Source organism: Artibeus jamaicensis, unplaced genomic scaffold, assembly GCF_021234435.1.
Source record: "Artibeus jamaicensis isolate MK-2021 breed Jamaican fruit bat unplaced genomic scaffold, CSHL_Jam_final contig_332, whole genome shotgun sequence".
Taxonomy (NCBI): domain Eukaryota; kingdom Metazoa; phylum Chordata; class Mammalia; order Chiroptera; family Phyllostomidae; genus Artibeus; species Artibeus jamaicensis.
In genome coordinates, this window is record NW_026521788.1 from 25,898,887 (window position 1) to 25,924,726 (window position 25,840).

Consider the following 25,840-nt stretch of genomic DNA (forward strand, 5'->3'; position numbering starts at 1 on the left):
TTGAGACACAGCACCTGGTTCTCTCAGCCCTCTCTCATCAGTGCTAGTCTAGGTTTGGTGGGGTGCTCTGGTTGTCCAAATAGTTTTTATTCCCACACATCTTTATTTTTACCTTTGCCTCTAGGAATAGTGAATCGTATTTACAAAAGTCATTAATCTCATATTTAGTCTGTTCCTTTTTCAGCCATCTGTCTACTTGAAGAATGTAGACTTATCCCCAGCAGTCTATCTGTGCTTATTGTTTATTGCTTATTGAATTTATCTTCTCACTGTTTATGTACATCTCTTATTTGTGTAGAGATTTCTTTAAGTGAACAACATATTTTTATCCTTTAAGCAACTTTCTTGGAATAGTAATTGAACCACATTTCTAAAATTTGTAAAACATTTAAATTATCCATAATTTATTATCCTCACATGAGGATATGTTTTATTGAATTGAGAGGGAGAGATCGGTATGAGAGAGAAACATGGATCTGCTGCCTCCCATACATGCCCTGACCAGGGTTTGAAACCTAAAACTAGGTATGTGCCCTGACCAAACTGAACCCACAACCTTGTGGTTTACAGGACAGTGCTCCAACCAACTAAGCCACCCAGCCAGGGCAAATTATCCAGAATCTTTAAACTCAAATTCAGCCATTTTTAGTTTTGGTGTATTTTTTTCCAATTGATTTTATGTAGTTTATAACCATATTTTGTACAAACTAATTGTATGTCTTATGTTTCACTTAACATTTGTGTAGCATAAACATTCTCTACTCTGTAACTTTTCATAAATAATACTTGTAATATCTTCAAACTGTTCTGTAGAGCAGCTCTAGTTAAAGGAAATATAATACAAGCCACATATACAATTACAAATTTTCTAGTAGCCTCATTAAAAAGATAAAAAGAAATTGGTAAAGTTAATATTAATAATATATTTTATTTAACTTAATGTACCTGAAATATTTCTCACTTCAACATATAAAATTATGTTTTTAAATCTTTTTATCATGCTAAATCTTTAGAATGGTGTCTGTTTTACATTTATAACATAGTCAATTCATTCACTAAACTGACAATTGTTAAAAAGTGAAATGTGGTCCTACCAAAACAATAAAATTGTGTTTAACAGAAGAATATTTTACATTGATTCCATTTTTAGTTAAAATAAATTCAGTTCTTCAGTCATACTAGCCACATTGCAGGTGCTTCATTAGCTCTATTTGGTTCCTTATATAGGAATTAGAATTAAATAAAATTTGAAATTCAGGTCTTCAGTTAGACTAGCCACATTTTAAATGATCAATATCCAGGTTAGAATAGGTCTATATGCCAGTTCTTACTGGACTGTTTATTTCTGGCATTGAATATTTATGTTGCTTCAAGATTTTCAATGAAATAAATAATATACTGATGCATTCCTGAATATGTATGTTTTCCCATGTTTTGGATTATTTTCATAAGGTAATTCATAAGTACAGTTATTGGGTCAAAGGATATGAATTTGTTTATGGTTTCTCATGTAGATTTTCAAATTACTTTCTGAAAAATAGTGTTAGTTGCACTCCCACCAGTAGTAGTACTATATTAATTCCACAAACCTTTCTTTGTCACTGAGTAGGACCATGCTGTTTCTCAAATTGTGAGAGAGGAATATTTGTCTATATATGTGTTTATTTGTGCATTTACCTCACTCTCAGTGGAATACTTTTTCGTGTTCATGGTTTATCTGTTGATGTCCTAGTAGTTGTTTAACTTTTAATCTATTTTAAAGTTCTTATGTAGACATTTTCCCTGGTCCTTTGTTTGCTCCCCCACCATCTCCCCTCTGGGAATGGAAGACAACCAACTAAAGGTTTTAATTTTTGTGTAGTAAATCTTTAGCTAATCTTCCCTCTCTAGGCTTAAAAGTCATTCCCACTCCAGAAGTTTGATATTTACTTCTGTTTTATTATAGATTGTCTATGTTTTTTTTAAAAAGAAACCTCTTTAATCAAACTGGCATTTATGTGGTTCTGTATTTTCAGGAAAAGAAACCAAATTACAAGTTCTTAACCTTCAGTCAAATCCATTGCTTACCCATTATTTATAGATGAGCCTCAAGGGATTACTGACCCACTCCTACTGCCACTGCATATAAAATTTTATGCATATGTGTCTAGATAGACCCAAATAGGTTAAAATCCACTGATCTGAATGTTTCAAAATAATATGGTCTGTTCCTGCCCTGTTGTACTTAGGATATTTTTCTAAACAGAGAACTTGTTTTCTTTATCACTGTGTGTTCACAATTCTTCATTGTATGGCATGGTTACTGTGTGTAGCTTTATGTCCCTTTAAATCAATATTCTTATACTTCCAAGTTTATAAATACCCAAAATTTACGTAGGTGTGTATGTACATGCATACACATGTATTCCTCAGATAATTGTTAATAGAAATAATAAAAATAGTTTGTGCTCTTTAATAAGGACAGATAAAAAGAACCCCAAATGATCACCCTGAATTAAAGTAAATGCTGGTAAAGAGCAAAATGAGCAATTTGTCTCCTTTTAGTATATTAAACAGCTTAATATCTTCCATTCTCCTGTGTTTAAATTACCCTGAGAAATCCTTAGAGTGGTCCAATCACAAATCTATGTGTTTGCGATTTTCAAATATTAATTAAGTCTAGCTCTGCTAAAAGTGGTCCTTTGGCTCTGCCTTAGTCTTCCCCCAAATCTCCTACTGTCGTGTTTTTGTTTTGTTTTCCATTTTAATGGATAAAACTGACTCGCTTCCTTCTCAATTTTGATTAACATTATCTAAGTGTTAGAATTCACTTTACTATTAGTTGGTCATAGGGACAAAGAGTAACAAGGTTTAAGTTGTATACCGAAATCCTTAATTTTAAAAATCACAATATTTTTTTATTAAAAAGTATTTTTCTAAACTATAGCCATATAAACTATTGGCCTGTTTTTATTGCAAATCTTACACTTGGGGAAAAATTTATAATGGTACTGTTTTTGTTTTCAGTGATACTACAGTCTGGAACATGTGGCCTAGCAAAGGATATAAATCTAGGAAGAAAAATTATGGTTGGCATCAATTTTAAGTCTTTGCACTCTGACAGAGCACAAATCCTAAATTGTTTAAATACTAAATATTTACTTAAAGAAAAATAAGAGACCATTCAAAATGGAATTAATTTAAATTGTGAATTTGCCCCATTTAAAAGCTTATAGTTTTTTGTATATTCTTTATAAAATTTACAAAGTAGAAGTTATGCTATCCACATCACAATACTCTTGTGTTGCATTTTAAAGTAAAACACACATACAACATGCACACATTTGGAATGAGGCCAAGTTTAGACTCCAGGGGCATACTGTTCCGTACCATAAATTACAATCAGATGTATTTTAGCACAGATCAAATTTTCAGTCTGAAGTTGGTGAGAAGCCTAATTATTTGACCAGGTTACTATTTATGTAGACCATTCTATGGCTGTCTGTGGTTAATCCACAGCTGGCAGAATGCTAGCTCTGGGAGGTTTTTATTTCATGCTGGAACAGTTTGGGGAGAAATGGAGGTTGGGGGGCTTTAAACTCTCCTCATTAAATGAAAGACTGAAAAGCAAGTACATACATATTACTATGGAGACAAGATGCTATATAAACTGTTCGTTTTAATTCTCCAAGCGACAGAAATAGCAAAGGAAGCAGCTTGGGTGCTTATAGTTTGCAAATGGTGTGGTACTTGGTTAAAAAGGTAAGATGTAAACACTTTAAAAATGTTACCTAAGATGTAGACTTGTTACCTTTTAGAACAATTGAATATTGGTAAGAATTAATAAATTGGAATTTTTAGATGATAAAATATGTTTTGTGATAGGAAAAATGTCATTAGAATTTTATTACCAATACCTTAAAATAATAAAAGATCACTATAGTATAAAATTATCTATTAATATCTCAGAATTTATAGGGGCAATACACCCTTCAAAGATAAATCCCAGTACACATGACTCCTGCCACAAAATCAACTTTTCAGTATTCGATTTTAGAACGGAAAGTAACAGCCCTGACCAGTGTGGCTCAGTTGGTTGAGTGTTGTCCTGTCAACCAAAAGGTCACCGGTTCAATTCCAGGTCAGGTCCTGGGCTGTGGCTTCAGTGCCAGTTTGAGCGTGTAAGAGAAGCAACTGACCAATGTTTCTCTCCCTCTTTCTCCCACCCTTCCCATCTCTCTAAAATAAATAAATAAAATCTTTTTAAAAATTGAAAGTAATAGAAAATATATTTTTCATTTAAAACTTAAGTTGGCATCATGGAAATTGTTAGTCCCTTCGTAATAAGTGAGTATTTCAATAGCTTTATTGGTAACTTTTAAAGGAAGTTTCCCGTAAATTTTCAAAGTTACTCTTCCATTTATAAGCTGCTCTTCTCCCCTCATGGTTCCCACTGCCCTCACTTCCTCCGGTTCCTTGCTCTAATTATTCGCCTCCCTCTCCTTCATTCTTCTGTTTCTTCACTAGATCCTTTTCGTTGAAAAGGCAGCATGCTCTAACTTTCTGTGTTGTTTCTCTTTTAATAACACTTTCACTTCTCTTCCTCAACTACAACCATCTTTCTGTTCTTTTCTTCTCTATTGTCACTCAAAGCAGGAGCGTTCTCTCTGGAGCTATTTGAATCCAACCTAACTCCATCACAAACAAACTGTGACCTGAGGGACATTTCTTAACTTTCCTATTTTGCCTTTTTTATTCATAAAATAAGAATAATAACAGTATCCACCTCATAGGTTTGAAGTAAGGAAAAATATAATAACTAAGTTAATATACATAAAGCTTTTAGTATAGTACCTGGAACACAAGAATTTCTCAGTAAATCTCAGATGATTTTATTATATTCACTGATAAATCTCCCAAAATAATTTATAATCCTTACCCTTACTTTCTTACTTCTTTAACAACTGTCTCTTTTTACCTTCACACTACAAGTACTTCCTCCTAATCATCAAATCCTGTGGCTTTTGCTAGTTCTTTCTTTCTCTATCCATTAATAGCATTGGGTAGCTTTAAGCATCGTCTTGAAATTTCCTGTGTTCAGTTTTTCTTTAGTCACTTCTATCCTCATCTGCCTTCCTTATGTTCTCTCCTTTCCTTTTTCCCCTTGCCTCTATCCCCTGATTTTTGTTCTTCTCCATTCTGTTCTTTGCCCTGTTCTTTTCCTCTATTTCCCTCGGTAATTACAATATAACCCCTCTTTTACCATCTCCTTATTCCACGCTGTCTCCTGAAGCCAACATTCTGATATATATTGGGGATCACTTAACACCTCAAATATAGTATCAACACAATTAAACACTTTATTTCCATCGAAGCCAGGTCTTGTTCTGGACTGTTGTATTTCTATTAATGGTAGAACCTGATTCAAAATCTCAGTTGTCTTCTGACTCTGTTCTCTTTTGTCTTCCACAATATAATTTCCTTCTACAGAGCCAAATGTAGACTTTTGCTGACTGTTGCTAAATTGTTGCTGTCCAGATTAACATTCCTATAAATTTTCTCACAAGCTGTTACTTCTTTCTTTCAAGGAAAACTTTATTACCCATCATGCACCCCTAACCTACTCAAAGCCCTTTGTGTGGTTAACCAGCTGGCCTATCCAACTTTTTGTCTATTGCTCTTTATGAATTCCTCCATTCAAACCAATTCAAAGCAGTTTTCCTATACAAACATCCATGGTTTTGCTTATACTTTCTTTTATCTAAAAATATAGATATATATTTAAAGACTTTTATTAATGTTTTAGATATAAATAAATAGTATTTTAAAATATAGCTTCCCTGACATAAAATTTTATTTAAAATATTTTAATATTTCATTCCTGAATTACTTTCTCATTATTCGAAATTTCCAGTTCAGATCTTCAGATCTTAAAAATTCAGTTCAGATATTTTATAAGCATTCGATATAGTCCAGTTTGTTTTTTCTGTGTGTGTGTGTCCCCTGCCTGAGGGGATTTATCAGATAAAATATTGCTATAAGCAATGTTCAAGATTCCATGGCTTTGTTTTCTTCTATATTTTTTTGTTAAAGGTCTAACATTTAAGTCTTTAATCCATTTTGAATTTATTCTTGTGTGTGGCATGAGAGAGTGGTCTAGTTTCATTTTTTTGCACCTATCTGTCCAATGTTCCCAACACCATTAACTGAATAAACTGTCGTCAGCCCATTGTATATGCTTGCTCCCTCTGTTAAACATTAATTGATTATAAAGTTGTGGGGTTTTATCTAGGCTCTCTATTCTGTTCCATTGAGCTATATGTCTGTTTTTATGCTGTTACCATGCTGTTTTGATTACTGTGGCCTTGGAGTACAGTTTGATATAGGTAGCATGATTCCTCCAACTTTGTTCCTCTTTCTCAGATTTGCTGTTCCTATGTGGGGCCTTTTGTGATTCCATATAAATTTGTGAAATGTTGGTTCTAGTTCTGTGAAATACATAATTGGAAACCTAATAGGAATTTCCCTGAATCTATGCATTGCTTTGGGTAGAATGGATATTTTTAATGATTTTAATTTTTCCTATCCCTGGACACAGTACGTGCTTCCACTTATTTCTATCTTTAGTTTCTATCTTCAGTGTCTTATAATTTTCCAAGTATAGGTCTTTAACCTCTACTCCTTGGTTAGATTTATTCCTGGGTAATTCATTCTTTTTGAAGCAAATGTAAATGGATTTTCTGAATTTCCCTTTCTTGTAGTTCATTATTGGCATATAGAAATGCGACTGATTTCTGGGTGTTAACTTTGTATCTTATTACTTCGCTGAATTCATTTATCAGTTGTAGAAGTTTTTGGGTGGAATCTTTAGGGTTCTCGGTACAGTATCATTTCATCTGCAAATAAAGTCAGTTTTACTTCTTCCTTTATAATTTGGATGCCTTTCATTTCTTCTTCTTGTCCAATTGCTGTGGCTAGGACTTCTAGTACTATGTTGAATAAGAGAGGTGAAAGTAGATATCCCTGTCTTATTCCCACACTTAAGGGAACTGTTTATAGTTTTTGCCTGTTGAATATGATGCTGGCCATGGGTTTGTCATACATGGCCTTTATTGTGTTTATGTATATTCCCTCTATTCCTACTTTGCTGAGAGTATTTATCATAAATGGGTGCTGGATTTTACTAAATTATTTTTCTGCATCTATTGATATGATCGTGTACTTTTTATACTTCATTTTGTTTTTTGTGATGAATCACATTTATTGATTTGCAAATGTACCAACCTTGCATTCCTAGAATAAATCCCACTTGGTCATGGTGTTTGATGTTTTTGAAGTATTGTTATATTTGCTTTGCTAGTATTTTGTTAAGGATTTTAGCATCTTTGTTCATCAGGGATATTGGCTGGCAATATTCTTTTTTTGTAGTGTCTTTATCCAGCGTTGGAATTAGAATAATGCTGGCCTTGTAAAATGAGCTCGAGAGTCTCCTCTCCTGAATTTTTTCAAATACTTTGAGAAGGAGAGGTGTTTGTGTTTCTCAGAATGTTTGATAAAATTCACCCGTGAAGCCATCTTGTCCAGTAGTTTAGTTTGTTGGGAATTTTTTTATTACTCTTTCAGTTTCACTAGGTATAATTTGTCTATTCAGATTCTCTGATTCTTCCTGATTTACTTTTGGAAGATTGTATGTTTCTAGGAATTTGTCCACATCATACATGTTGTCCGATTTGTTGGCATGTAGTTGCTCATAATATTTTCTTATAATTTTTTGTATTTCTTTGGTGCCTGTTGTTATTTCTCCTCTTTTATTTGTGATATTATTCATTTGGGTCCTTTCTACCTTTTCCTTAGTGTGGGTGAAGATTTATGAATCTTGTTTATCTTTTCTAAGAACCAGCTCTTGGATTCATTGATCTTTTACATTGTTTTTTAGGACTCTATTTCATTTATTTCTGATTAGATCTTTATTATTTCCTTTCTGCTACTCACTTTGGCCTTTGTTGTTCATTTTCAAGTTCCTTTTAGTGAAAAGTTAGATTTTTTAAAGCTTTTTCTTGTTTGTTTGTTTGTTTTTTTGTGAAAGGCCTATAATTGCTATGAATTGCTCTTTGACTGCTTTTCTTTTGTCCCAAAGATTTGGATTGTTGTGTTCTTATTTCATTTGTTGTGCTTTTTCCTCCTTGACCTATTGTTAAGTCATTCATTGTTTAATATGTTATTTAGCTTCAATCTCTGTGTGTGTTTTTTAGCGTTCTTCTTGTGATTGATTTTTAATGTCATAGCATTGTAGTCAAAGAGGATGCTTGATATGATTTCAGTCTTCTTAAATTATTGAGATTTGTTTTATGTCCTAACATGTCCATCGTAGAAACTGTTCCATACACACTTAAAAAGATTGTCAATTCTGCTTTTTGGGGTGAAAGGCTCTGAAGATATTAATTACATGCATTTGACCTCGTGTATTGCCTAACGCCTCTGTCTCCTTTTTTATTTCCTATCTGGAGAATCCACCCACTGAAGTCAATAGGGTGTTAAAGTCCCCTGCAGTGACTATATTTCAATCAGTTTGTCCCTTTATGTCCTTCAAAATTTGCTTTACATATTTAGGTGCTCCTTTGTTGGGTACATAAACGTTTACTAGGGTTATATTCACTTGTTGGATTGTTCCCTTTATCATAAGGTAGTGTCGTTCTGTGCCCCTTTCTATGTAGTCTTAGTTTTAGCATCTATTTTGTCAGATATAAGTGCTGCTGTCCAGCTTTTTTTTCTTTCCATTTGCATGAAGTATCTTTTTCCATCCCTTCACTTTTAGTCTGTGTTTATCTTATGATCTCAGTTGGGTCTTTTGGAGACAGCATATATATATATATATATATATATATAAAAAGCATATATATAGGTCTTTTCTTCTTATCTATTGAGCTACCCTGTGTCTTTTCATGGGAGCATTTAAGCCTTTTACATTTGAGGTGATTATTGATGAATATGTATTTATTTCCATTTTATTTTTCACTATTTTTCTCAGTTTTTCTTTTTCTTCTTTTTAGAACAAGCTTTTTAACATCTGTTGCTGTACTGGTTTGGTGTTAACAAACTCCTGTAGCTTTTTATTGTCTGGGAAGTTTTTAATTTCTTCTTCAATTTGCAAAGATAGCCTTGATGGGTAAAGTTCCTTGGTTGTAGGTCCTTGCATTTCATCACCTTGAATATTTCATGACATTTACCTCTGGTCTGAAATGTTTATTTTGAGAAATCAGATGACAGTTTAATTGGAGCTCCATTGTGGCAAACTGCTTTTTTTCTTGTGGTTTTTAGGATTCTCTTGTGTTTAAGCTTTCCCATTTTAATTATGATGTGTCTTGGTGTGGGCCTCTTTGGGTCCATCTTGTTTGTGACTTTCTTCACTTTGGACTTTTGTGTTTTTTTCCTTCACCAAATTAGGGATGTTTTCAGTCATTATTTCTTTAAATAATGGTTCTCCTTTTGGTATTTCCATGATGTGGTTGTTGTTATGCTTTTGTTGTCCCAAACATTTCTTAAGTTCTCCTCATTTTCTTTTCAATCTTTTTTCTTTTTGCTGCTCTGCTTGGTTGCTTTTTTCTACCTTGTCTTCCAAAAAGCTGGTTCGATCCTCTGCTTTATCCAACCTACTGTTTGTTCCTTCCAATGTATTATTTATTGCAGATATAAAATTCTTTATTTCTGACTGGTCCTTTTTTATGGTTTCTATGTCTTTTTCAATGCTGTTGATTATTCTTATAATCATTACTCTAAACTCTATCAGATAAATTGCTTGCCTTCATTTCATTTAGTCATTCTTCTGGAGAGTTATAGTGTTCATTTTGGGGGGGCTTGTTTCAGCTATTTTGGCTGCTTCTTTGTATTTTTTTTATATATTATGTAGATCTGCCAAGACTCCAGTGTAGGCCTTTGTCAGACTCTGCCTGTGACTGGACCTGTACAACCTGTTTGGAGCTATCAGCAATCCACAGCTTGTGGCTCCCTCTGCTGGGCCCAGGTGTGTGCAGAAAGAACCGGGCTGTGCACCACATCCGGCTCTTACCAGCACTGGGCCCAGTGGAGCATCAGCTAAAGTCCCAAAGCTCCCAGAGATCTGCCTTTGCTGTTGGGCTCAATCACTGAAATAGCCTTTAGCTGTACTTAGCAGCCTTGCTTAAGTTCCACAGGATGGGGTGAGATAAATTCATTCAGCTGGAGCTATTGCTTTCCCTTGGGCTGTTGCTTTTTGGAGGAGAGGGCTTTGCCCACGAAAAATGGCTTCTGTAGTATCAGGAATAACTCAGCACAGGGATCTTGGCAGCTAATCCTTCAGCTCTCTCCCCAGAACCACACTGTCCTCATGTGACTCTAGTCCACTCTGCCCTCCCTCTGCCATAGCCCAGGTTAATGAAATTTTGTGTGTTGGCCTTTTGGTAGGCTCTCTGTGTGTCCAGTCATCTCTCCCGGGCAGATAAAAATCCTGCTGCTTTTCACAGCCAGATGTTTTTGGAATTCCTTTCCCAATTCTTGTGCTCTAGGCTGAGAAGTCCAGTTTGGCATTTAGACCCCATACTTCTCGGAGGGGGGCCCCGCCACTGAAACATCACTCTGGCACTTCAGCTGCCACTCATGGGAGCCTAGCCAGCCCTCTCTCGCCTTCCCACTCCCTATCCATCTCATTGCAGTGAAGTGGTTTCTTCCTTAAGCCCTTGGTTATAAGGCTTCTCTCCAGCTAGTGTTCAGTTGGTTATTTAAGATGATTTTTCTTTAATTTCGTTGTAATTTTATTTTGGTCCTGGGAGGAGGTTGGTGTAGCTTCCACCTTCTCCTTCACCATCTCGGATCTCTAGATGTTTCATAAGGTAACAAACTAATCTTGGTAAATTAATTTTATTTTTTAATTAATTTAATTTTTTTAATTAATAGCATGTAACAAGAATACAGAGTGTTTCAAAATATCTAAGAGAATACAATCTGCCTTCATAATCAGCTTTTTTCTAATTTAAATGTAACTATTATCTTGAATGAAACCTTTCAAGTATTTTTTCTTATGTAGACTTGCAGAATTCTTTAGCATTGAGTATATATAATTTAATATGAAATAAGTAATGAGTTATACTCCAACATAATGGCACATATCGAGTATGTAGTACTCATGTGATAAACTTTTCTCTCACTCAGATGCTGATATTTTCTGCCTTGCATAGACAGAAAATAAAAACTATAAAACATAGTTTTATAACTATGTTTTAAAATGTGCATTACACAGGCTTTTGTGTTTTGTCTTGATTTCTTCTGTTTTTACTAAGAGTGACTCTGGGGAAATTGCTTTTTTAACTTTTCTTCTTATCTTTATCCAGGGCTTTTTTCTTACTGTTTCACCTGAGTCGGTGTTAAAAGTGGCTCGCAGTGCTGCCGAGAACAACAGAATTTTCTCTTTGAACCTGTCCGCACCATTTATTAGTCAGTTCTACAAGGAACCATTGATGAAAGTTATGCCCTATGTTGACATACTTTTTGGAAATGAGACCGTGAGTTACTCTTTTTTTTAAGAACCTGGGTTTTTTTGTTTTCTGGTGGGGGTATAAGTTTAAAAATACATTTAAACAATGAAATATTTGCATAAACATATTTGAGAATTATGCAACAAAACTGCCTAAGTTTGGACCACTCTAATTCATTTTTCCAGTATGTCCTTCAGTATATAGTCATTTCTTACATAATAAAAAATTGTTTTTTTGAAGAGTTAGGTCATTGAGTTTTATAATTTTCACACAGAAAATCACCTCTTTTTATGGTACATCCCTATGAGCTTTTGTAAATGCATAAGCCACATATGGCCACGACCACAGCCACGAGAGACACTGCTTTCCTCATCACCCCTTTTAGTGCACCTTTCCCCGCACCCTGAGCCCTTGACATGAACTGATTTGTTTTCTGACCAGGAAATAATATCTTCCTCAGAAATGTTCATGGACTAAGGGAAGAGACATCTAGTCCAAAATAAATGTTTTAGGAAGTACCTCGTCAAAATGTGAATCTATTCAATTTAATAAGTTCTGAGTAAATACTGTAATTTGTATTAAATTTCTCTATTAATAGTGTCATTTTTTCTAATATTTGTATATTTGATGGTAATAAATAGAATTTGTTAAACTTTTGCAACCTTTTATTTTTACCAAGAATATACTTTAATTCTAATTAGTAGAAAATCATTTTTCTTCATTATATTTATAACTTCTGTTTAGCCTGTATACTTTAAAAATCCAGGAAATAGGGAGAAAAAGAGAACTTTGGTATATGTATCTTCATGTGACCTGGGCAATATCACTTAAATTTCATTAGTCTTGGGGTCTTTATGTATAAAGTGAAGGTGTTCTATTAATTATCCCAGAAGTCTATTCTGATTGTAATTCTATGGTTCTAACATAGTTTGATTATATTGTATCTAAATCAGATAACTGTATAGTTTACCTAGAATAACATAAAATTTAACCTGGAAATAATTTATAAAGTCAGCCTGGGTGACTTTTAGTAAGAATATGGTATGAATATCTCTCAAGGCACTAACAAGTCAAAGAAGATGCTATATTCTCGATGATTCACAAACTAGCATAATGGCAAGAAATATTGGTAAAAGCCTTGATCTCCTAGATATCTGCTAGAAGTCTCATTTGACTAAAATATATGTTTTAGATTTTCTTACTGACAATTTTGTTTTCTGAAGAGTAAAGAAGTAACTAGGAAAAATGCTACTCTATCCCTTTAAATAACATGAAAGAATTGGTCATTGACATGGTAGTCTGAGAATTTGGGGAGAAATTGATGCTTAGGATTCTTTGTAGTCAGAGGTCAGACTGGCAATACTTAATTAAATGCTCTAGACTTTAAGAAGACAAACTTTAAAACTTTTTAAGAAGATAAATATGATCCCAAAGAATCAAACTTTGGATATAAAGATAACTTGAGAGGATTGAATACCATCAAAAATTCATTCTAACTTTATAATCTCAAATGACCTTAATTAGGACTAAAATGGGAGGAACTTTAAAAAACACTGCACAGCACACAGAAAACTCTGTAAAGAGATCTTGCATTTGTAAGACATATGTGAAAGAAAGATGAAAAACATTTCTAAAACCAGGAAACAATGTTAAATGTTTGGCAGAGATATATGGGAATAGAATAGAGGCCACAAAGTGATTAAGTTTGCAAAAAATGCCGATGATATCAAAATAGTCTTCACTTAAAAAAATGACTCCAAATGCATAGGCAAAACAGAAAAGGTAATTGGATTTTACCAAAATTAAATATTTTGTACATCAAAGGACTCTTATCAAGCAAGTGAAAAATACAACCCATGGAATGGAAGGAAATATTTATAAATGACATATCTGATAAGGGATTAATATCCAGAATATATATCTCAAAAGTAACAATCAATCTAATTCAAAAATAGTCAGAGAGCTTAAGTAAACATTTCTCTAGAAAAGATGTCCAGTAAGCATATGAAAAGATGCTCACCGTCACTAATAATTAGAGATATACAAAGGAAAACCTAAATGAGATACCATTCGTCACCCAGTATGATGGCTAATGTCAAACATGTGGAAAAAACAAATGTTGGCAACGTTGTGGCGAAATTAGAACCCTTGTGCATTGATGGTGGGAATTGAAATGCTGCAGCTGCTGTGGAAAACAATTTGGTGGTTCCTCAAAAAGTTAAACATGAAATTATTACCATATGATCTAGCAAGTACACTTCTACTTATATTCCCCGAAGACCCGAAAGCAGGGATTCAAATATTTGTACACCAATGTTTGTAGCAGCATTATTCACATAGCCAAAAATTAGAAACAAACCAAATGCTGTTTCTCAACAGATGAATAGATAAACAGAACTTAACCTGGAATATACAGTTCACTCTTGGACAACATGGGTTTGAGCCGTGCAGGTCCTCTTATGTGGATTTTTTAAAATAAAAATGTACAGTACTATAAATGTATTTTGTCATCTTTATGGCTTTCTTAATAGCATTTTTCTCTGGCTTCCTTTATTGTAAGAATATAGTATATGAAACATATATACAATATGTGTTAATTGACTGTATGTTATCAGTGAAGCTTCTGGTCAATAGTAGGCTGTTAGTAATTAAGTTTTGGGAGAGTCAACAGTTATACGAAGATTTTCAACTGCTTTGGGGGTGGGGTTGGTGCCCTAACTCCCATTTATTCAAGTATCAATTGTACATACAGTGGAATGTATTATTCAGCCTTAAAAAGGAATGTAACTAAGATACATGATACAATATAATCAAACCTTAAAAATATTATGTTAAGTAAAATAAGCCATATTCCAGTAAACAACTATTAGATTTTTTTACAGAGGTTTACTTATAAGAAGTACCTAGAATAGTGAAATTCATACAGACAGACACTAGAACAATGGTTACCAGGCACTGGGGAAAAGGGAGAATTGGGAGTTACTGCTGATGAGTGCAAAGCTTCTTTCTTTTTGGGATGACAGAAAGTTCTGGAAATGGATAGTGGGGATAATTGCACAACATTGTAAATGAACTTTATTTAGGTCACTGAATTGAACACTTACAATGGTTAAGTTGGTAAGATTACATATTATATATAGTTGTATATTATATACAAATAAAATTATATGTATAATTTTACCATCTTGACCATTGTTAAGATACATATTTTAAAAATAATATGTAGCTACATATCCACATTTCAAATTTATATCTACATATTTTAGATATAAACTTTTTATATGTTTATATCTTTTTATATGATTAACTTTTTATATGATTAACTTTTTAAAGTTCGGAACTTAACATAGATTATATTAGATATCATTTTTCCTAGCCAGAAGAAAAAGTGGTAAAATTATATGGTTACATATAATTACATGGTTACAAATCATGTATGTTTAGTTTTGGGGGATGATACTATTCATTTGAATTTATTTCAATAGATATATAATACCTGTAATGGCAGACCAATAAACAGTGGATCTATAGTATATTTGAGATAATCTGTCATAATATGGATTATAGAATAATAAATATTGGCTAAAGGCCAATTAGATATATTTGGTATTCTGTTGAACCAGTTTGAGAAAGTCTGCTGGTGTTTGCCCTGGGCTTTGCTGAAGTAAACTATCATTGATTCAGATAAAGCTGTATTTACAGATAGTACAAATTCAGAGAATGCAAATAATGCAACACTAACAAATATCAAATAGGCTGAATGTCAGAGGAGACTTAAAATTTTTAATAGACTGGGAAGTATCAGTTGAGTGATGAAATTTAATAAGAATAAATAAAAATGTTACCATGTTTTATTATTAAAAGTAAATACAGTATTGTGAGCTTTATCTCTTTAATCTCATCTCTCATTGTTCTTCTCCTTGAATACTCTAGTAAAGATGAACTATCTTCATTTCTCCATGGGGAAAAAGGGAGAATTTTACTTCTAAAATGAAGTGCAGTATAAAATATATTTCTCAGGAAATACACATTGGATAGTTTAGTCTTCCCGCCCCCCCAAAAAAATCAAATCTGCTGTTCTTACTATAAATTTTCAAAATGTCAGTACTTAGCTAAAACTAAATATAATTGGCTCTTATTTTCTACCTGAGGCCACGTTCTTTTTTTCAGAGGATCATACACTAGTAATGATGTTTTAAAGCTTTTCTGATAACTTCAATATTTTTTTTAAAATGCCTTGTCCATCAAGATATCTCTTTGTAATGATCTCTGTAAGGTAATAACTAAATGAGGTGAGCCCCGTAATTACCCAATCTGACTGCTTGGAGAGAATTTCCAGGCCAGAGCACATAGAGGGGAACCTTCTTGGCTATCTCTTTTGAATTGAGGACAGCAGCTAGAAGTTTTAAGAAATCTAACAACTAGACAGTCAGGTGTGTAAGTCAGAGTTCCAGAGAACAAAGAGCTGTATAGACAGAGAACACAAAAGATTTCCACAGTCCCACCCAAAACTTCAGCTGATTGCTGATCAGCATATATTTGTGAGGAAACTAATGAAGATTGGGAAAAGAATCACCCGGAAAGATTATAGGAAATAATTCTGAAAGAGTGCGGCATCGATCCTGTAACTATTCTTGGTCCACTAGCCAGAGCGGATAGTGTCACATATAATGGGGCTTCAGAGTACTCAGAATACTAAAGGGGCAAATTAGTCTGGAGTGGAAACTACTGGAGTCCCTCCTAAAATATTATTTTTATTTATCAATAACCTTTATGTAATGGACAAATTCTTTGAAAACCATAAAGTCCCAAAGTACACTCAAGAAGAAATAGAAGTAGAGCTATTTAGGTTATCTATTAAATAAAATGAAATTTTAGTTAAAACCATTCCCACAAAGAAAACTCAAGGACCAGATTGCCTCAGTGTTGAATTCTACCACACATTTAAGGAAAAAATAATACCAGTTCTATACAAACTATCCCAGAAAACTAAAGAGGAAAAAACACAACCAAAACCAAAGAATTAAAAGAACACTGGTGGGCAATATCTCTCATATACATAGATGCCAAAATTCTTAAAATAGTTTTAGGAAAAGAAACCCAACAATATATATAAAAAAGGATAATTCAACATGACCAAGAATGTAGGGTTGAACATTTAAAAACCAATCAATATAATTCACCTTAGTAAAAATAAGAAAGAAAAAAGCATGATCACCTTAATAGATACACACACACACAGAAAAAAAAACATCTGACAGAATCCAACATTTATTGATCATAAAAGCCCTTGGAATACTAGGAGTAGAAGGGAACTTCTTCGACCCTATAAAAAACATCCTGAATGTTTTTTGTACAAAAATGTACAGCTAACATTATATTGAATAATGAAAGACTGAATACTTTCCTCTAAGATCAGGAACAAAAGCAGGATGTTCAACTTTTTTTCACTTCTCTTCAGCATTGTATAGTACTGGTAAGGCATGAAAAACATCCAAACTAGAAAAGAGGTAAAACTTTTCTGTTTGGTAAACACCATGACAGTCTTTGCAGAATATCCTACAAAGTTTACAAACCCTCAGAACTAAAAGTGGGTTTAGCAAGGTAGTGGGATACAAGATAAACGTTTAAAAAATTGTATTTCTGTGTATTAGCAGCTAACACTCAGAAATTTAAATTTAAAAATACAATTTTAATACCATAAAAATATGACATACTTGGAAGTAAAGGAAGTGTTTCTTGTCTTGAGTGTGTTGTGGTTTCATGACTTCATACATGTGTCAGAACTTATCTAATTATATGTTTATAATTTGTGTAGATTATTATATATCAGTTATATCACATAAAGCTATTTTTAAAGTATACATACTGTGTGACACATTTATGAAGGTTTTAAAACAGGAAAATTAATTTATAGTAAGTAGTTTAAATAAAAAAGTTCTAAAGAAGCAGTGTTAAAATGAAGTACCAGCTTCTTAAAGTTACGAAAGGTGTCCACAAAAACCATTATTTAATCTGTATAACAATTCTGTGGGCTGGTTTTCTAATGCATGTAAAGTTTCAGCTTGACTTATAGAAAGTACTCAGTTTTTGTTAAAAGTGTTGGTGGTCTTAGTGTTATAGGGAGTATTGAACTTACTCCTCTCTCAAGTTCCACTTAACTGGCTTAAGATAGTTGGATAACATGCAGCCCCCTTTGCTTGATAAAACATAACAAGTGGGGGCAAGGGAATGAAGGAAAGCTCATTGCTATTAGATTATTCTCTGGTGTACTGCCTTTCTTCTCTTCCTACAAAATTGTTTATCAGGAGTCAATTTATTTGTACTGAAACCTTTTGATACTATCTGTCTTCATTATATAATTTATTTCATCATTATATAATCTGATAAAATGTGAGTACACATAGAATGAGAATTAGTATAGTAAATTAACCTTGGGAACAAAACTCAATAAAGACAAATTGCTTTAAAAAGGTGCCCTTGAATTAGATTGGGCATTAAAAAGTACAAAAAATTAAAGGCAGAAAAAAAGCTGTAACTCTACACTCATGGAGTGCTGCATGGACGTCTTTAAGTTTTCGCTCTAAAGAAACTGAAACTGGAACTCATAAACTGTGAATTATGGATTTACTTGGTTCCATAAGAAAGACACACAAAAAATCTTGGCCCTATTTTAAATATTAGTATGATGTATCTTTATATATTAATACATGTTTAGCCATTTACTCTTAATTTAATTAATTTGCTGATTTATTAGTCACTTACTGTTTCTTCAGTTTCCTCATATGTAAAGTGAGGAATTTGCATAGAAATACTAGATATTTTTCTAATTTCTTCCTTTAGGACCCCTCTCTCCTATCACCTGCAGTCACCACACTGTTCTCTATATCCATGAATGCTTTCTCCCTTTTGCTTGACCCCACAACTCCCTAACATTCCTCAGTGGCTGTCATCCTGTTCACTATCTATGAATCTGTCTCTATTTTGCTTGTTAGCATAGTTCGTTCCTTATTGCCACATGTAAGTGAAATCCTATGGTGTTTACCTTTCTCTGACTGACTTATTTCACCTAGCATAATGTTTTCCAGGTCCATCCATGCTGTGGCAAAGGGTAAAATATTCTTTTTTACAGTCTAATAGTATTCCACTGCATAAATGTCCCATAGTTGTTTTGTCCACTCATCTACTGGTAGACACTGGGGCTGCTTCCATATCTTGGCAATTGTAAATAATACTCAATGAGCATGGGGGTGCTTATGTTATTCTGAATTTGTGTTTGGGGTTTTTTTAGATACATACCCAGAGGAGGGATTGCTGGGTCAAAATGCAGATCCATTCTTAATTTTTTGAGGTATCTCCAAACTGTTATCCAGTGGTTGCACCAGTCTGTATTCCCACCATCAGTGCAAAAGGGTTCCCTTCTTTGCACATCCTCACCAACACTTGTTTGTTGGTTTATTAATGATAGCCGTTCTGACAATGTGAGGTGATAATGTGGCTTTAATTTTCATTTCTGTAATGATTCGTGATGTTGGTCATCTTTTTATATGTCTGTTGGCCATCTGTATGTCCTTTTTGGAGAAGTGTCTATTCAGGTCTTTTGCCCATCTTTTAATTGAATGGTTTCTTTGGTGTTAAGTTTTGCAAGATCTTTATAATTTTGGACATAAACACCTTATCAGATGAATTGGCAAATATGTTCTTCAATTCAGTGCGTTCTCTTTTGATTTTGTTGATGTTCTCCTTTGCTGTGCAGAAACTTTTTATTTTGATGTAGTTTCATTTGTTTTTTGTTTCCCTTACTTGAAGAGATATAACAAAAAATATTGCTATGAGCAGTGTCTGAGATTTTGCTACTAATGTTTTTTTCTAGGATTGTTATGGTTTGGGGTTTATGTTTAAGTCTTTGATCCATTTTGAATTTATTCTTGTGTGTGGTATAAGAAGGTGGTCTAGTTTCATTTTTCTGTACATATCTGCCTAATTATTCCAGCACCATTTATTGAATAAACTGTCTTTAGCTCACTGTATGTGCTACTTTCATGTCAAACATTAATTGACTGTAAAGGTATGGGTTTATTTCTGGGCTCTCTATTCTGTTCCATTGATCTATATGTCTGTTTTTATGCCGGTACTATGCTGCTTTGATTACTATGTCAGTATAGTATAGTTTTATATTAGGTAGCTTGATTTCTCCAATTTTTTCTCCCCCCCCTCTGGATTACTATTGTTATTTGGAGCCTTTTGTGGTTCATATACATTTGCGAAGTATTTGTTCTATTCTGTGAAATACATTATTGGAATCTTGATAGGAATTGCCTTAAATCTATACATTGTTTTGGGTAGCATGGGTATTTTTTATTATGTTAATTTTTCCCGTTCCTGAAGACAGTATGTACTTCCACTTAGTTGTATCTTCAGTGTCTTTTAATTTTCCAAGTAGAGGTTTTTTACATCCTTGATTAGCTTTGTTCCTAGATATTTTATTCTTTTTGAAGCAAACATAATTGGAATTATTTTCTTAATTTCCCTTCCTGATCATTCTTATTGGCATATAAAATACAGCTTATTTCTGGATATCAATATTGTATCAGACTACTTCACAGAATTCATTTATCAGTTCTGGTTTTTTTTTTGGTGGGCTTTTTGAGATTCTCATCTACAGTGTCATGTCATCTGTAAATAAAGATAGTTTTACTTCTTTCTCTCCAGATTTGATGCCTTTTATTTCTTCGTCTTGTCTGATTGCTTTGGATAGAACTTTTAGTACTGTGTTGAATAAGAGAGGTGAAAGTGGAAATCCTGTCTTGTTGCCACACTGAGGGGACTACTTGTAGTTTTTGCCCATTGAGTATGATGTTTGCAGCTAATTTCTCATATATGACTTTTATTATGTTTAGGTTTGTTCCCTCTAATCCCACTTTGCTGAGAATATTTATCATAAATGGGTGCTGGAGGTTATCAAATGGTTTCTTTGCCTCTATTGATATAATCATGTGGCTTTTACCCTTCATTTTGTTTATGTGGTGAATCACATTTATTGATTTGCAAATGTTGTACCAACTTTGCTTCCTGCAATAAACCCTTCTTGATCGTGGTGTCTGATCTTTTTCATGTTTTGCTGTATTCACTTTGCTACTATTTCATTAAGGATTTTAGCATCTGTGTTCATCAGGGATGTTGGCCTATAATATTTTTTTGTAGTGTTTTTATCCAGTGTTGCAATTAGGATAATGCTGGCCTCATAAATTGAGCTTCAGAGTCTTCTCTACACTTGAATTATTTGAGATGGTTTGAGATGGAATGGTGTTAGTTTTTCTTGAAATATTTAGGAAAATTCTCCTGTGAAGCCATCTGGTCCAGAGCTTCAGTTTGTTGGGAGTTTTTTGATTACTACTTTGATTTCACTAGGTGTAACCTGTCTATTCTCATTATTTGATTCTTCCTGATTTATTTTTGGGAGATTGTATGTTTCTAGGAATTTACCCATTTCGTCTGCATTGTCCAGTTTGTTGGCATGTTGTTCATATTTTCTTACAATCCTTTGTATTTCTTCGGTGTCAGTTTTTATTGCTCCTCTTTCATTTCTGATATTATTTATTTGGGTCCTTTCTCTTTTTTTCTTGATTAGGCTGGTTATTAGTCTTCGATTAGTCCCATTAGTCTATGTTTATCTTTTCAAAGAACCAGCTCTTGGATCCATTAATCTTTTGTATCATTTTTTAAGACTATTTCACTTATTTCCATTCTGATCTTTTTTATTTCCTTTCTGCTATTCACTTTAGGCTTTGTTTGTTGTTCTTTTTCAAGTTCCTTTACGTGTAAAATTAGATTATTTACTTGAGCTTTTTCCTGTTCATTTATTTTTATTTATTTTGGTATAAGACTATATTGTTATGAATTTTCCTCTTCTGATTGCTTTTCCTGTGTCCCACAGATTTTAGATTGTGTTCTTATTTTCATTTGTTTCAAGGTATCTTGAAAAGATATATCCAGATTCTAGGAAAAATGGCTACAGATGGAATTTCTTGCCTTGGCCCTTTGGTAGGTGCTCTGTTTCTCAGCCATCTCTCCCTGGTGGACAGAAATCCCACTGCTTTTCACAGCCTGATGTTACCTGGGTCCCTTTCCCAGCTCTGGTGCTGTAGGCTGGGGAGCCTAGCTTGGGATTCAGACCCCACACTTCTCAGGGGGTAACTCCCAGCCACTGAAATATCCCACTGACACTTCGGCTGCCACTTGTGGGAACCCAGTGAGCCTTCTCTCATCTCCACACTCCCTATCAGCCATGTTGTGGTGAAGTGTTTCCTTCTGTCTGTCTGTCTGTAGTTATAATGCTTCTCTACAGCTAGTGGTTCAGTGGTTATTCAGGATGGTGTCTCTAGAATTTAGCTTTAATTCCAGTTTGGTATTAGGAAGAGGTTTATACAGCTTCTTCTTACTCCTCTGCCATCTTGGCACAATGCAGATTTTTTCTTACAGATTAAAAACAATAAAAAAAAAGATTTCTTTTCTCACATATTCTAATATTCAGTTAACAGTAACCAATTTTATTATAAATCACCAAAGTTCTTATTCTTAATTCTGGAATAATGTAATGCTTAGCATATTAATTTTAGATACTTTTTTCATTTTTAGTGTTACAGTCTCAGGTATAGTGTTTTTCAAGCTGGATTTGTTCCATCTCTTATTCCCACTGTTTCATTTCTTTGATTTGCTTAAGGTAAAGGACATTGTTCTCTAAAGAATATTGGAAAATATTTCATGGGCCACATCCTGAAACAAAATAGAAGTGTCCACAGGAATCTCATTGCTGCATTACTGTGCTAAAAACAAATTATTAAATTATATAATTTACTTTTTTCATTGTAAAAAATACAACATAAAAATTGCCATTCTTAGGTGTACAATTCATTGGCGTTAATTGCACTCATGATGTTGTGCCTTCATCACCATTGTCTATTTGCAGAAAGTTTTCACCATCCCAAGCAGAAGCACTGTACACATTGAACAGTAATTCCCCATCTCCCCACCCCACCATGTCTCTGATAACCACTATTTTATCATGTCTATGAATTTCCCTATTTTAGATGCCTTGTATAAGCACTGTCATACAATAACTGTCTGTTTGTACCTAGCTTATTTCACTTAAACAATGTTTTCAAGCTTCATGCATGTTATAGCATGTATCAGAATTTCACATTTGTTTATCTGCCTTTTGGCTTTAGTGAATAATGCTGCTATGAACACCAGTATACAAGTATACTGGTTTGAGTCCCTGACTTCAGGACTTTTGGATATATACCTAGAAGTGAAATTGGTGCCAGCATTGGTGTTATTGAGTTCCCCAAGATAGAAATTGAGACTAAACCCCAGAGAAATTTCCAGACAGATGTTATTAAGCTTATGCTCTAGCACAAGGGAGGGAGCACAGAGAAAAGGAAGATCCTTTGAACTTGCTCCAGGGCTGGCTCTGCTTGGCTGCTTTTGTGAAAGTGGAGACAGTGTAGGCTTGCACAGAAAGGTGGGCTTTTTGAAAAGGCAGACTTGTGTCAAAAGGTGGGCTTGGTAAGAGGAATTTTCCATGTCAGGCAGGGTAGGGCTGCTTCCTCCTTCTGTAAAGTTGCTTGGCAAGCATCTCCTCACTTGAGCTATGGGGGAAGATGTGGGCATTGCTGGTTATGATAGCCACCCTAATGGGAGTGAAGTAGCATCTCATTTTGATTTTGATCTGTGTGGTTTACTTTTAACTGAGCTGTAGAAATGCACAGATACAAATTTACATGCTGCCTCAATTAAAATTCTTGGTAACTTGTTACATTGTATTTTGTACTTTTAAACTGCAAATCTGAATTTATTGGTTGGCTTGTTAAGGTTATTTTGAAACCACTTTAGTATATAAATTATTTAGATGTTGTATTATATTTTCAATTCGTTTCTGACATTTCGTAAGTTTAAACATTTCCCTTCAGTGACAACCATTTGTTAGTTAGTCTCACATGCAATCAGGTTAGTCCAGGACATTCTACATGCAGGTAATCACGTCCATTGAGGTCTGCTAGTGCAAGCTGCTGTGCAGTCATTACATGACTAGCAATACATGATTAAAGAACTTGATTTTTCATTTTTTAATTTTTATTAAATTTTTTGAATAACATCATCTTGCAAATGGCTCTTGCAAATAGTTCTTAAGAGTAATACCTTTCAAGGTTCCATGATCACTAGATAATTAACCTGCCAGGATTAAGTACACTCAACTTTGCCTCAGGATGCTTAACTCTCAACTGAGGTCAATTATCTCATGATGATAACCACTTCGTCAAGAGTTACCACTTAATTCCACAGTGAAACATCGCATCACCAGTATAATGCACTTTACCACAATTTAAGTAATGAGCTACAACTTGACAATTAGGCAGAAGAATTTAGCTTAATTATTTTATACAGATTAAGAAAGATATGTTTTGGATAAGACTCCCCCTCATAGATCTAGTATTTTGAATCTCACAGATGATTTCTGTTTCTAAAGCTTATGCGCTGCTCTGTTTCATCAGTCCTTTTGCTGGCAATGTTCCCACACTGTACATCTTCTTGCAGGGAAATCCATTTAAAACCTATTGACCCTACAGAAATTAAGTATATTAAAAATATCTAGTACATACTAGGAAAATTGAAATTACTGTTTCCTTCTGGAGTGATGTTTTAACTTTTTAAAACTATCTACTTTAGCCCTGGCTTGGTTGGAGCATCGTCCTGTGCCCCAGGGAGTTGTGGATTTGATCCCCAGACCGGGTACATGCAGGAGGCAACAGATCAGTGTTTCTCTCACATTGATGTTTCTGTCTCTCGGTTCAAAAAATATATATATATGTGTATTTTATCCATGAATTACAAAAGAATGAAAAAAGTCTGCTGTTTGTGGTGGTAGTTTTTTGTTGTTGAGTAGCTCTTCGATCATATTACAACAGTGATAAACAGTCACAAACAGGAGTGCTGCGGGACACAGCAGGACATTTTGAAAGAAACATAAAATTGGCTTTAGGTATTTGAATCTGTGTTTTCTAAAGCTGAGTAATGGCTGTGTCTGCTTATATGTAAACCCTAATCATATTTTTACCAAACCAGATGAAATAGGTTAGCTTTTCCTTTTTTTACATGTTTTTCTGGGAGGAGAGAGACTTTATTGATATTTATTGTTTACACTGTTAAATCCATTCTAATCTTTCTAATAGCCATTGATTCCTTTTAAAAAGATAATATAAAAATTAATAACCTGAAAACAGCTTCTAATTTTAGATAACCTTTAATAAACTCTTCTCTGAAGTTTCTGTATATCTGTAAAATGGAAGTTATGTGCTATTTCAATGTGAACATCTGTGTAAATCTTTAAATTATATGTGCCCAACAAGAATAAGTGCTATACATGCTTATATCTTTAATTCAGATATTCTGTCTTTAGTTAGAAGATTTTCTGTTCTTTGTAAAGGTATTATTTTTAATTTTTAGAAACGCTTTTTTCTCAAGTCTGTGCACACTTTATCCTTTGTCCATAAAGTATTCAGCCATGTAACATGAAAAATAGAGAAAGTTATGAAGAAGATACAAGAAACATTGTATGTAAGAAAATGACACCTCAGTCTCCTTCAAAGTAGGCACTTCAGGACCTCACACAGTTCTTCCAATCTCCATCAGCTGCCCCATTGTGTTTTCCTGAAGTCATTGGTGGTATGAAATCTCCCCTTCAAAGATTATTTTAGTTTTGGGAAAAGTCAGAAGTCATGGGGCATCAAATCTAGGTTGTAGAGGCACTGAGTCCTCTGGGTGATTTGCTGTTTCTCAAAAAATCTGCATGAGATATGACGTATGAGCAGGCACATTGTCATGATGAAGTTGCCAATCACCAGTTGCCCATAACTGCAGCTTACTGAATCATCCAAATAGTTTCTGCAGAGGAATGTTGAAGCTTATTGCAAATTTTGATGCAGATTCATTGCTCTACTCACTCAGTCATTTTGAATATGACGGCCACACAGTACACACGCTCACTCAACAGGCATCCACTGCCCCCACTGACTAGTGCAGTGAACTAGTCATTGTTGACACATGCACATTCCAGTCCACTCTCTTTGGCTGCCAGGTTACATTGATGTTGCACAAACCATTCTCATTATATAAACAGTGGCTGGACTTTTTCCGGACAGACCTCATATTCTTTCTTTAATTTTTACATCTTTTTGTCAAATCTAATTCTGTAAGATGCATGATTTCCAAACATCTCCAGAGAGCTAGGATCTTTCACCAGATCCATATTCTGACAGGAGAAGAAATGGTCTTTCCTTGCATTTTATCAAGGT

The 25,840-nt window shown here is 34.0% G+C and overlaps 1 protein-coding gene across 2 annotated transcripts in view; it reads left to right on the forward strand.

The window, feature by feature from the left end:
- ADK (adenosine kinase) overlaps positions 1-25,840 on the forward strand; it is a 596,970-nt gene that overhangs the window by 392,270 nt on the left and 178,860 nt on the right. For both annotated transcript variants that reach the window (XM_037130487.2, XM_037130488.2), the window contains exon 7: positions 11,343-11,513. In XM_037130487.2, the coding sequence (XP_036986382.1) occupies positions 11,343-11,513 (171 nt within the window). The remainder of the gene's footprint in view (positions 1-11,342; positions 11,514-25,840) is intronic.